Consider the following 12508-nt stretch of genomic DNA (forward strand, 5'->3'; position numbering starts at 1 on the left):
AACTGACTTCTCTCAAATGATGGTTGTGCATTATACTATTTTAATGCAGAAGTGCAACTCTCGTTCATTTATTTGCTTCTAAAATATATATGTTACTGATACTGGGGTGAAAACTAGCTTCAATAATTTACAAGTTGGTCTATTTAATATATTTCTACCTATTAAATTTATGTTATACTCGTTCCGGGGCGTGAAGTTCGAGAATTTTCCCGGATTCTATTGGAGAAAAAAAGCGAGGTTAGAGGTTAAGATTGTGCAATAACCAAATGTACTGCAACAGTTACGTACTATATATATATATAATTTAAACATAGCGTTTCTTAACCAAGGATGGCTTTGAGAACAATAAATAAATTGATAAAATGCCTGAGTGAACGTTTAGACTGTAAAGGAATATTCTAGACGCCAGGACGTGGTCCGTAATGGTTGTAATTTGGCGCATGCGCAGTAAAGTTCTAGATATTTCTTCTTCACGTGGGTCGCAGGAGTGAAGGAGTTCAGGCGACTGTCTTAAGCTGCTCTACTAGACGTGCATTTCATAAAGATCAGACAAAATGGTAAGACATCTAAAACGATTCGTCTAGCTATACCATTAGGATGAGTTAGTTTGATAATTATTTGATTTTTCTTTCTAATTCATGTGATAACGCAGTGTTTTATAGCCCTCAATCGATTGCAACTGAAAGGTCATAGTTAGTAACGTAGTCATGCGTCGAGTAAATTTAAGGATATGATCTTAGTTTATGAGTACATTTAAAGTGATGGTAGAATTGTTAAAAATGTGTGTTTAGGTGTAATAAAGATTGGCGATTTCACATATGTGGAGACTCGGTATGTAGTATGAAAGCTTAGCTAGTCTTTGTCTCATAAATCGCCAAAAAGCCTAAAATTGTAAATTCTAAAGTAGTGTAAAACAAAAGTGGTAGAATTATTTCATGTTTGGCTTATTTTTGCAAATGCACTTTAAGGTCCAAATTTATATGACAGCTTGTATTTAGCATGATGACTGTATGCTCTGTTCTATAAACATGCAGTTTCCAGATAGTTTAAGTTTGTATGTTAAAACATACAGTTACTTTGAACAAATTTTCATCATCATAACTTGGTAAATTAGATTGTCACAGTAACTGTGCAGGGCTCAGTGGCTCAGGAGCATTTCGACCAATAGCCTTTCAGAAAGATATGATCTTCCAGGTCATTTTGAATGGAGTAGAACACATGTGCATGATACACTCCGATCAGCCACAACATTATAACCATCTGCCTAATATTGTGTAGGTCCCCCTCGTGCGGCCAAAACAGCACCAACCCTCATCTTGGAATAGCATTCTGAGATGCTGTTCTTCTCACCACAATTGTACAGAATGATTATCTGAGTTATCATAGACTTTGTCAGTTCAAATCAGTCTGGCCATTCTCTGTTTACCTCTCTCATCAACAAGGCATTTCCATCTGCAGAACTGCACCTCACTGGATGCTTTTTGTTTTTGGCACCATTCGGAGTAAACTCTAGAAACTGTTGTGTGTGAAAATCCCAGGAGATCAGCAGTTACAGAAATACTCAAACCAGCCTGTCTGGCACCAACAATCATCCATGTGATTATCTAATCAGCCAATTGTGTGGCTGCAGTGCATAAAATTATGCAGATACGGGTCAGAAGCTTCACTTAATGTTCACATCAACCATCAGAATGGGGAAAAAAATTGATCTCAGTGATTTGGACTGTGGCATGATTGTTGGTGCCAGATGGGCTGGTTTGAGTATTTCTGTAATTGCTGATCTCCTGAGATTTTCATGCACAACAGTCTCTAGAGTTTACTCCGAATGGTGCCAAAAACAAAAAGCATCCAGTGAGGGGCGGTTCTGTGGACGGAAATGCCTTGTTGATGAGGGAGATCAACAGAGAGTTGCCAGACTGGTTCAAACTGACAAAGTCTACGGTAATTCAGATAACCGCTCTTTACAATTGTGGTGAAAAGTATAGCATCTCAGAATGCCAGTTGGCGCTGTTTAGGGGACCTACAGAATACTAGGCAGGTGGCTGTGATTCATTTGTCTTGAATTGAGGCTTTTAAATTAAATATTTTCTTCAGTGGTGTTGTTTCTCCTCTCATAAACTGCTATAACATTTTAAAGAGTCTTGTACTTAAGTGGATATTAAACAGTAACCAAAACTTTGTGTCATTAACAATAGTCAATTAATTGTTGTTGTTGTGGTATGACTCTTACTCTTGCCTTGAGATGTATTATGAGGCCAAGTGATTCATTCTAGAATTGTCAGGAACATTCCTCACAGGGGCGGCTTTGGAGATTATAATGGTGTCTGTCCTTTGTCCTTCAGCTGGATGGCAAACATTTACAAAACCTCCAACCTCTCTCCTCCCCCACATGAACACTGAACATCTATCACATCTACCCCACCTCACACATGACCTTCTCTCAAGGTCACACTCATATCTGTTGTCAGACAAGCAGCTGCACTTGTCTTTGAAATGGTTTGATACATTTAGTGTGATAAAGAAACATTATTGACCAAGTAGTCCATTTTGTTTAGGCATTTAAATAAGTAGCCTAATTCTTGCCTAGAATGGCATTTAAAGACTGTTACCCAAAGATTTTTTCATAAGCAGAAATTGAATGTGATTTGAAAGATTGCAGTCTAAGTCAATGTAATCATCTTTTGGATTGCAGAATATCATGGTAACACATTTTGTCATAGATTGACCATTTAGCAAACACTTCATAGGAAAATTGGTGAATCCTGGAGAAGGAAATAGCTGCGGAACAAGCTCCAAAAAATGGGCAGGAGCTCCAAACTGCGAGCAAAGGTATACCGAGACCCTAACCTAAAGGCCTGGTTATACTTAGTTTTTCTGTGCTCCGAACCGGATCGCGCTTGCCTTTCAAAGTATATTCTTTGTGTATACCATACTCGCAAATGAATACAAATGCATCCGACGCATGCACACTGTTTTGTGATTCTCTTGTACAATCAACAATAGGTGCTTGTGACGACGATCCACACAGATGAGGACTGTCAAGTAATAACATCAAGCCCAAAGTATACTTTGGTTGTACGTGTTGCTGATCGCTCTGCGCACAGTGTGCGTGACACAAATTTCGTCATCAGCACAGTCCTTGTGGCCCAGATTTTCGACATGCAGACAGTCCTCGTCTGTGCGCATGGTCGCCACTCGCCACATGCTCCTGATGTTGACTGTACTAAAAGAGTATCAAAACAGTCCAAGTGCATATGCATCAAATGCATTCATATTCGCTCGGGATTTAAAAGAGTATAATTTTGAAGGCAACGTGGTTGACTGAGCTCGATCTTATACAGAAAGCAGAAAAACTAATATACCTGGGCCTGTAGGGTAAGGATTAGATTAGGGGCTCCTTTTTGGAGCTCGGCCTGCAGCTACAGTTGAAGTCCGAAGCTTACATACACTTTCGATTTAAGTCATTAAACCTAATTTTTTAACCACTCCACAGATTTCATATTAGCAAACTATAGTTTTGGCAAGTCGTTTAGGACATCTACTTTTTGCATGACACAAGTAATTTTTCCAACAGTTGTTTACATAAAGATTGTTTCACTTATAATTGACTACCATTCCAGTGGGTCAGAAGTTTACGTACACTAAGTTAACTGCCTTTAAACAGCTTGGCAATTCCAGAAAAGGATGTCAAGCCTTTAGGCAATTAGCCAATTAGCTTCTGATTAAGGCTTACCTTCAAACTCAGTGCCTCTTTGCTTGACATAATGGGAAAATCAATAGAAATCAGCCAAGACCTCAGAAAAAAAATTGTGGACCTCCACAAGACTGGTTCATCCTTTGGAGCAATTTCCAAATGCCTGAAGGTACCACGTTCATCTGTACAAACAATAGTACGCAAGTATATACACCATGGGACCACGCAGCCATCATACCTCTCAGGAAGGAGACGCATTCTGTCTCTTAGAGATGAACGTAGTTTGGTGCGAAAAGTGCAAATCAATTCCAGAACAACAGCAAAGGACCTTGTGAAGATGCTGGAGGAAACAGGTAGACAAGTATCTATATCCACAGTAAAACGAGTCCTATATCGACTTAGTCTGCTCAGCAAGGAAGAAGCCACTGCTCCAAAACCGACATAAAAAAAGCCAAACTACAGTTTGCAAGTGCACATGGGGACAAAGATCTTACTTTCTGGAGATATATCCTCTGGTCTAATGAAATATTTTTTGAAACTGTTTGGCCATAATGACCATCGTTATGTTCAGAGGAAAAAGGGCGAGGCTTGCAAGCCGAAGAACACCATCCCAACCGTGAAGCATGGGGGTGCTTTGCTGCAGGAGGGACTGGTGCACTTCACAAATTAGATGGCATCATGAGGAAGGAAAATGATGAGGATATATTGAAGCAACATCTCAAGACATCAGCCAGGAAGTTAAAGCTGTTGCAAATGGGTCTTCAAAATGGACAATGACCCCAAGCATACCTCCAAAGCAAAATGGCTTAAGGACAAAAAGTCAAGATATTGGAGTGGCCATCACAAAGCCCTGACCTCAGTCCAACAGAAAATTTGTGGGCAGAACTGAAAAAGCGTGTGCAAACAAGGAGGCCTAAAAACCTGACTCGGTTACACCAGTTATGTCTGGAGGAATGGGCCAAAATTCCAGCAACTTATTGTGAGAAGCTTGTGGAAGGCTACCCAAGATGTTTGACCCAAGTTAAACAATTTTAAGGCAATGCTACCAAATACTAACAAAGTGTATGTAAACTTCTGACCCCACTGGGAATGTGATGAAAGAAATAAAAGCTGAAATAAATAATTCTCTCTACTTTGACATATTCTGACATTTCACATTCTTAAAATAAAGTAGTGATCCTAACTGACCTAAGACATGGAATATTTTCTACGATTAAATGTCAGGAATTGTGAAAAACTGAGTTTTAATGTATTTGGCTAAGGTGAATGTAAACATCCGACTTCAACTGTATATCCTTCTCCAGGATTCACCAATTTTCCTGTGAAGATTTGCTAAAAGGTTAATCTATGACAGTGTGGACAAAGTATACTTTGCCTTAGCCGTGGGTGAAATTGCCGTCCCCTTTTTGAGTTTGCCAAACCCCCATCTGGATTAACCCTGCCATATTTTGGAGTTCCCGCCCCCTTTCGAGATCTCCGGGCTGCAGCTGTACTTACTTGGAATCCTGTAGTCTTTCACTTTCCTTGTCTGTATCGACCCCTGGTGGTGCATGAGTTGAACATTGCTTAACCGTGCGTTCAATTGGTTTTACAGTGTTGCTAAACATGCACTCCAGATCTCTTCACTACTTTAAACATGTCTTTGCCCCACAGCAGGCTTTCCGGAAATTTCTTCCCATGTTTGACCGTGTATTGGTGGAGCGGCTAGCTGCAGAGACTGTGACAAAAGGAGGTATCATGATTCCAGAAAAGTCTCAAGCCAAAGTTCTGCAGGCTGCCGTCGTAGCAGTGGGACCAGGAACTACCAACAAGGTTTTTTATTTCTTGTGCTTTTTATGTTAAAAACATTTTTCTTTTTTAATGACTGTGAGATATAGGTTGTGTCTCAAGAGTTTGAAAGTTGTCTGTCTTGCAGGATGGGAATGTAACACCCGTATGTGTCAAAGTTGGAGATAAAGTTTTGCTACCAGAGTATGGAGGAACTAAAGTTGTTCTTGATGATAAGGTTAGAACATTCATTATGATCAGAATCTCGGATAATTGATCTTGTCAAACAGAAAGCTCTTCTTGTTCTTACTACTTGTTCAGTTAACATATATCCATTATTTAGCCCATTTTTAAAGCTCTTAAATTTTGTTATTGAAGACCAGTAACAAACCACATTTGTAACGACTCATACAATAGCAACTTGATTCTGCTGCCATTTTAACAATACATATTTATTTTCTCTTGTAGGACTATTTCCTGTTTCGAGATGGAGATATTCTTGGCAAATATGTAGATTGAAGTCTGCTTGTTGTTCAACCATCTGTCATTCTGATGTTAAGAGAAAATGGTTGTTCCATGTTTGTTTTCTTCTTATGCCATTCGATTGTAAATACGTATGATCATGTTTTGTTACAATAAAGTGATCTTGATGTTTTGCGTTGCTTCTTTCTCTTAGTAAGACATGTAACAAAAGAGTTTAAATTTGAAATCATGAGTGTTGCAACATGGATTTGGACTGTCTAAAATGTGTATTAGGAAACACAATGGGCCTCATTCATGAGCAGAGGGAATTTCCATGTAAATTGTTTATAAATCAGTTCTCACATAAATTGTTGCATTAATTTGAATAATCATTGACTGTAACTTTGTGGAATATTACAGTGGAGTCACATCATGGTTCTGTAATTATAAGTTAACTAATTCTAGGGATAACTGGAAGTGGAACAAGGATAAATGTTTTCTATCGATCACCTTTTATTCTAATAATTTGAATTATGAATTTGTGCTGCAGGGGCAAGTTGCACCAGCTGTGCGTAAGGTCTCACTTAAGTTGAGACATAAAGTTCACACTAAGGGCTTAGTAACTACTAATTAGTTTGTAACTAAGTAGACTTAAATAGTAGTTGTAAGCTCTCCATGAAGTAATGCGTAGTTGCCTAATATTACGTTTACTTGTATTGATCCAATAAGCAGCCTTCAAATTTGTATGCAGAAGTGTTAAAAAAGCAGTGAATTTAAGTTTGATCTTGTTACGGTTGATGTTCAAACCTTGTTTGCTCATGTGACTGTCAGCTGTAATGATATCCTCACTGAAATACGATACTTAATAAAACAAAATTTCATTATTGGCGTATTTGGCTTATGTAAATAACAATATTCAATAACTATCTAAAATGAATAAGGGGCAATAATAAATACTAATACCACAGGCTGGAAAAATAGACATTTATTCATTTTAATATTGTATGTATTTTATATATGTTGAAACTTTACACTGGGCGGCATACACAGGAAAGTGCACCGTTAGATCGGTTTCATGCTGAAGAAGTACGTTTTTTTACATAATGTTTTCTCCCATAAATGTAAACGAGTGTAAATGTCAACATAATATATGTCGAAAGGACTGAAGCCTGTCACACAAAACATGAGCTCATTGATGTCATTAAATATGTCTGCTTTTTTATTCCATCCGGTACTCCTGGTCGGAGGCTTCAGTAAATAGTTTATACGTAGGGTTATATTCTAACTAAGATTAATGGTGCAATGCTCACATATTTAGTAGTGCATAAATTGAGACTTAGTGCCCATTTACGCCATAAATAGGCTAAGTTGTAACTTACGTATTGCTGGTGCAACCAGACCCAGCAGAGAAATATCCACCAATCAGAGAACTGCAACCAAGAAAGCCCACCAAACCAGCCTGGAAGCGACCGCCCACTCCCATGACGCACTGTGAATGATGCAAAGGAGTCTGTCTCCCTTCACCCACTAACTATGTTTATATTTGTATATATCGGAATATTTAGAAATAAATGTAAACTGTATTGATTCTATACTTAAAATCAACAACCTAATATACATCATTGTATATATTGCCATTGTTTAATATTTGATTACGTAATTTGCAATGAATTGCAGTTCATGCCCTCATAAAAAAAGGTAGGCTCAGTCTTTTTGTCCAATTTTCAAATACTTTTTTGCTTCAAAACAGCGTTTGTAATGTTGTGATTGGAGCTGGTTGGTTTGATTCATGCCATAGAACTCTTTTATGAAGGATTTTATGAAAAGTCTAGAAGAAATAAATGGGAAAAATACTTCTGGAACCCAGGCGGTTGCAAAAGTGCACGGGCACTGTTGCGCTCTATTAGTAGCAAGTAATAGTTTTGGTAAGTACTTACCAAAAAGTACAAATAAATTGTAACTGGTCCCTCATGTGTTAGCAGAGTGATTAATTGTTTTTTTAATTTTAATTTTTATTTATTTTATTTTTTTATTTAATTATTAGATTGTAGGCTACATAAGAAAAAAAAATATGTGCAACACAGGAGTTTCAGATAATCATTAGTGTACAGGGACAGAATTTTCAATTGCATATCACAACTGGTTCACGAGGTGGTGACACGATCAGTTTCAGTACATTAATGTTATAAATGATAAAACAAACCCCCAGTATCAGTTGAAAAACAAAATATAATCAAAAGCGTCCCGACTAATACAATCGGGACGTCATCTTAACTTTTTGGGGCCACTGATTCCAAGTGTTTCTGATCTCACCCTGTAGTAGCTCTATTCGTCCACTGGGGGCGCTGTCAATCAAACCAAAATCTGTCGAGATGGTCATGGCGGAGGGCACAGCTGTTCTGAGGAGGAATAGACCAGGTACCAAGGCGAAGGTAAATGAGCAGCGAATAGTAATTTCACCATCCCCCACCCCCCCCAAAAAAATCTGTTTATTGTGTGTGTTGTAATGTAATATTTAAATGATACACGATTCGTTGTTTTTGGAGCGGAAGCCGAAACTAAGCTCAAGAGCTAAGCTATCAGTTAGCTGAGGAAAACCTAACTACATTCAAAAATGAAATATCTGTATGAATTCTGAGACACATTTGATCTTTTCCCCCAAAACAAGTGAATATAGAACACTATCGGAGTCAGTGGGTGTCTGAAGCAGCAGGTTTTTCATGATCTAGTTGTTTGGCTAAAGCAGTTAGCATCCCTCGTGAAAGTACCCGTATGATCGTTACTCATATACATAAAATATGAATGTTATTATACGTTATTATAACTAGTAATTTTGAGTTATGATACAATGCTGCGTTGAGTCACTTGTGCTCCAAGTATTGATGTTGATATAGTGTAGTATAAGTGATCAAGTATAATTTACAATGGATTTACTGTACTAACAGGATCTGTAATAGTATTTTGGAGCTAATGTTGTACATTCGTATTAAATAATCAGTTAGGAGAGGAATGGGATCTAGTTGTTGTAGTAATAGTTTAGTTTAGGCAACTATTTTTTTTAAAATTATTATTACAATAACCATATAGTTTTATACCATGCTTGTTTTTATAAAAGAACAACATTTATTTAACCACAATAATGAGGAACCATCCATGGTTTAACTGTGAGTTTTATCATGTTAAACTATGGTTATTACGTTTTGTGGACATGTTCATGTTATATGCACTTTTATATACAATATATAGTGCATACAAGTATTTAAGGATGTTTGTGCACTGCTTATGTTATTTACATAATATAAAGCTTTGTCCTGAAATGTTTATCTGTATTGATTTTCATTAATAATAAGAATAACAACGATGGTTATCATGCAAAAACTATTAATATTTTTTCAAGGGAATATCTAATCCCGTTACATGTATTCCGTTACTCCCCAACCCTGTGTACTGTTGTGTACGACTGCTTAACACTATCCATGATTCTAGTAAGTGTCAGTTCTTAAAACACTGTTTGATCCATTAGGACTTCTATAACTGGCCTGATGAGTCTTTTGAAGAGATGGACAGCACTCTAGCAGTGCAACAGGTGAGGGTTTTACCTGAGTGTCTGTTTATATCATCAAAAACATATCAGACTCTGACTCTAAATTGAAAATTGTCCTTTCACTCTGTCTAAAGCCTCTCAAAATTAGTCAGTCACGTTACTTCATTCTTGAACTGTTTTTTAGTTGTTACATTTTATATGTGTGCATTGTATAATGTTATTGATTGTCTTTGTTGTCTTCTCAGTATATTCAGCAGAACATTCGCTCAGATTGTTCAAACATAGAAAAGATTATGGAGCCCCCCGAGGGACAGGACGAAGGGGTGTGGAAATATGAACATCTCAGGTATATTACTATTTGCAATGTCAATTCAGATGCTTTGTTGCTCTGTAGTGAGCATCTCTGTACTTTGTGTACTTGGTTTTATCTACAGTATGCAAACTCATTGTCTTGTTTTTTTGTGTGTGTGTGTGTTTTTTTAATAGACAGTTCTGTTTGGAGCTCAATGGCTTGGCTGTTAAACTGCAGGTAATTGTCATTCATACTGTATACCTTATAACACTGTAATTTATTAGATGGACCTGCATTCCACAAACAATGAAAGTCTTCTGTAGTATTAATATAAATGTAACATACTTTTCCATGTCAGATACCTGATGATTTAGAGAGAGATGATTGTCTCTAGTCTTTACATTTTGCTTGAAAATATGTTAATGAAGTCAATGATGGCTTTGCCCTATAGAATGAGTGTCATCCGGACACATGTACCCAGATGACTGCCACTGAACAGTGGATCTTTCTGTGTGCTGCTCATAAGACTCCCAAAGAGGTAAGTGTCTTCTAATCCAGAACTTGAATGTAGTCTGAAAAACAACAACAACAAAAATTCCACTTCAGTGTACCACAAAGACAACATGCTTCTGCATGTATATTATTGAGAGTAATTGCTCACTCATAAAAATGTGTGTCATGTGAATGTGTCCTGGATTATTTTCTTTGGATCAGCAAAGTACACATTTGTTTTTCCTGTTGATCCCAGTGCCCTGCCATTGACTACACAAGGCACACCCTTGACGGAGCTGCATGTCTTCTCAACAGCAACAAGTATTTTCCTAGCCGGTGAGTTATTGAACATCTAATACTTTAAAGCATATTAATTGTGTAATTATTCAAGGTCTTTCTAGCTATGAAAAGGCCATTGATGTTTCATGTGCTTTTTTACTACTTTCGGTGTAGCGTCAGCATTAAGGAATCATCTGTGGCCAAACTGGGCTCTGTTTGCCGTCGCATCTATAGGATTTTCTCCCACGCTTATTTTCACCATCGCCAGATTTTTGACAAGTATGAGGTGAGCAAAAGAGAATTCATGTGATTTATAAATGCATGAATTTACAAAACTAGAACTGAATATTTCTTTTGTTGAACAGTGAATGTTAAGCCTGCTAATGACAAAGCAGTTAGTCACATTGGTTCACATTTAAAATAGCATTTTTTGGAGTAGTCAGTAGGAGGCACCTTTAGACCAGTGGACCAAGTCGTGACGGAACACAGTACAAAAATGTCATGTTTACCTTGCATAGTCTTGTGCATGTTTTTTATGGATTAGGGCATGGCATGCAACCTGTCAGTGATGGCGTATACTAAATTTGGCATGCTTCGACTAAGTGACAGATGAATGTGCAGTGTTTGGATGCAATGCCTTTGATGACAACAAGACACATAAGAAGCGTTTTCACCACTTTTTTTAAAAGTAGACAAGCTTATTGATTTAGCTATCCTAATTTCACTATTTGAATTTACAGTAGCATATTTTTTTTTTATGCTAGCTACAACCCTATAATTTTTAATTCATAACCCACCAGCTGAGAACTACTGCTTTATACTGTTTCTTACACAGAACAGTCATTTATCAAAACACCATCACTCTCTCCCACAGAATGAGACTTTCTTGTGTCACCGCTTCACTCGTTTTGTGATGAAGTACAACCTCATGTCTAAGGACAACCTCATTGTGCCCATCCTGGAAGAGGAAGTCCAGAGTGCTACTTCTGGGGAGAGTGACGCCTGAGTCGTTTCTTGTGCATTTTCATAACTTTAGAGCCTCTTTTGTCCAGACAGCAGAGGCTTAAAACTTCAGTCATTTGACGTTTGTTTACTTTTCCACTCACTTATGCTTTGTTTCATCTAAATTTCATTGGTCAGCTGTAACGATGAAAATGTAACATCAACAGCTCCGTGTACATATCTCACTCTTCTATGAACTCGTGTAAATCCTGCTTAACCAGTAAGAAGTTCCTTCTTTTCCTCACACTGTCTTTTCCCTCATTAAGTTATTACATGGGTGGAGGGCTCCTAACCAGCCCTTTTTTTTTTTTTTTTTGTTATGAACTAAAATGTACGGTATTTTGGTTATGTCAATTGTTAATAAAAGACTTCTACCTAGCCTACTTTTATGCATTAGCTTTTTATGTCATGTGCTATCAGTATCATGATAACACACAAGATAACACTTTAATACGAGGTAAAAACCCATTTAATAAAATATTACAAAAACAAATGTAGAACTATGTATAAATCTTCCAATACTACAACTGGTAAATAATACTGAAGAGTTCTGGAATATTAGAGTATAATATAAAACATCTGAGCTCAGCTTCTGGAGTGAGGCAACAATCTCATTCAGTTCTCCATGGCTTATTTCGAACATTTACAGCAGTGTGATGTCTGTTTTGCAAGCTAAAACAATGTGCATATCGTGTTCTGCCATTCCTCAAAGAGGGAGAAACATTGTAAAGGCAACAAACTGTCTCTGGAAAGTAAGTACTACACCAGGTTAATGCTTTACTCAGTTCTACTATATAATGAATACAGTGCCACAAGCTGCACCGTCATTTTGCAGTTCAATTTTAAAAATCACGCCTGGTCAATCATAAATTTGACCAAGTTGAGAAATACAATAAGATTATACTGTTACCTAAACAAACAAAAAAGTACCCTGCTTGTAGTCCCTATAGCAGTTATTTAGTACTAAAATTCAGTT

General features: G+C 37.3%; 1 protein-coding gene across 3 annotated transcripts; it reads left to right on the forward strand.

Moving 5' to 3' along the window:
* Positions 1-400: 400 nt before the first annotated feature.
* Positions 401-11911, forward strand: LOC127447837 (MOB-like protein phocein). 3 transcript variants are annotated; one of them, XM_051709929.1, is made up of 9 exons: positions 401-557; positions 5348-5506; positions 9447-9509; positions 9713-9813; positions 9954-9996; positions 10211-10297; positions 10508-10587; positions 10705-10816; positions 11405-11911. In XM_051709929.1, exons 1-9 carry the CDS (start codon positions 555-557, stop codon positions 11534-11536), a joined length of 780 nt encoding a protein of 259 aa, XP_051565889.1. In that variant the 5' UTR covers positions 401-554; the 3' UTR covers positions 11537-11911. The 3 variants fall into 3 exon arrangements, with proteins under 3 accessions (XP_051565889.1, XP_051565888.1, XP_051565887.1); XM_051709927.1 differs by lacking the exons at positions 401-557; positions 5348-5506 and adding an exon at positions 8251-8355; XM_051709928.1 differs by lacking the exons at positions 9447-9509; positions 9713-9813; positions 9954-9996; ... (2 more) ...; positions 10705-10816; positions 11405-11911 and adding exons at positions 5610-5699; positions 5930-6116.
* The last annotated feature ends 597 nt before the right edge of the window (positions 11912-12508 follow it).

This window comes from Myxocyprinus asiaticus, chromosome 11 (assembly GCF_019703515.2).
Source record: "Myxocyprinus asiaticus isolate MX2 ecotype Aquarium Trade chromosome 11, UBuf_Myxa_2, whole genome shotgun sequence".
Taxonomy (NCBI): Eukaryota; Metazoa; Chordata; class Actinopteri; order Cypriniformes; family Catostomidae; genus Myxocyprinus; species Myxocyprinus asiaticus.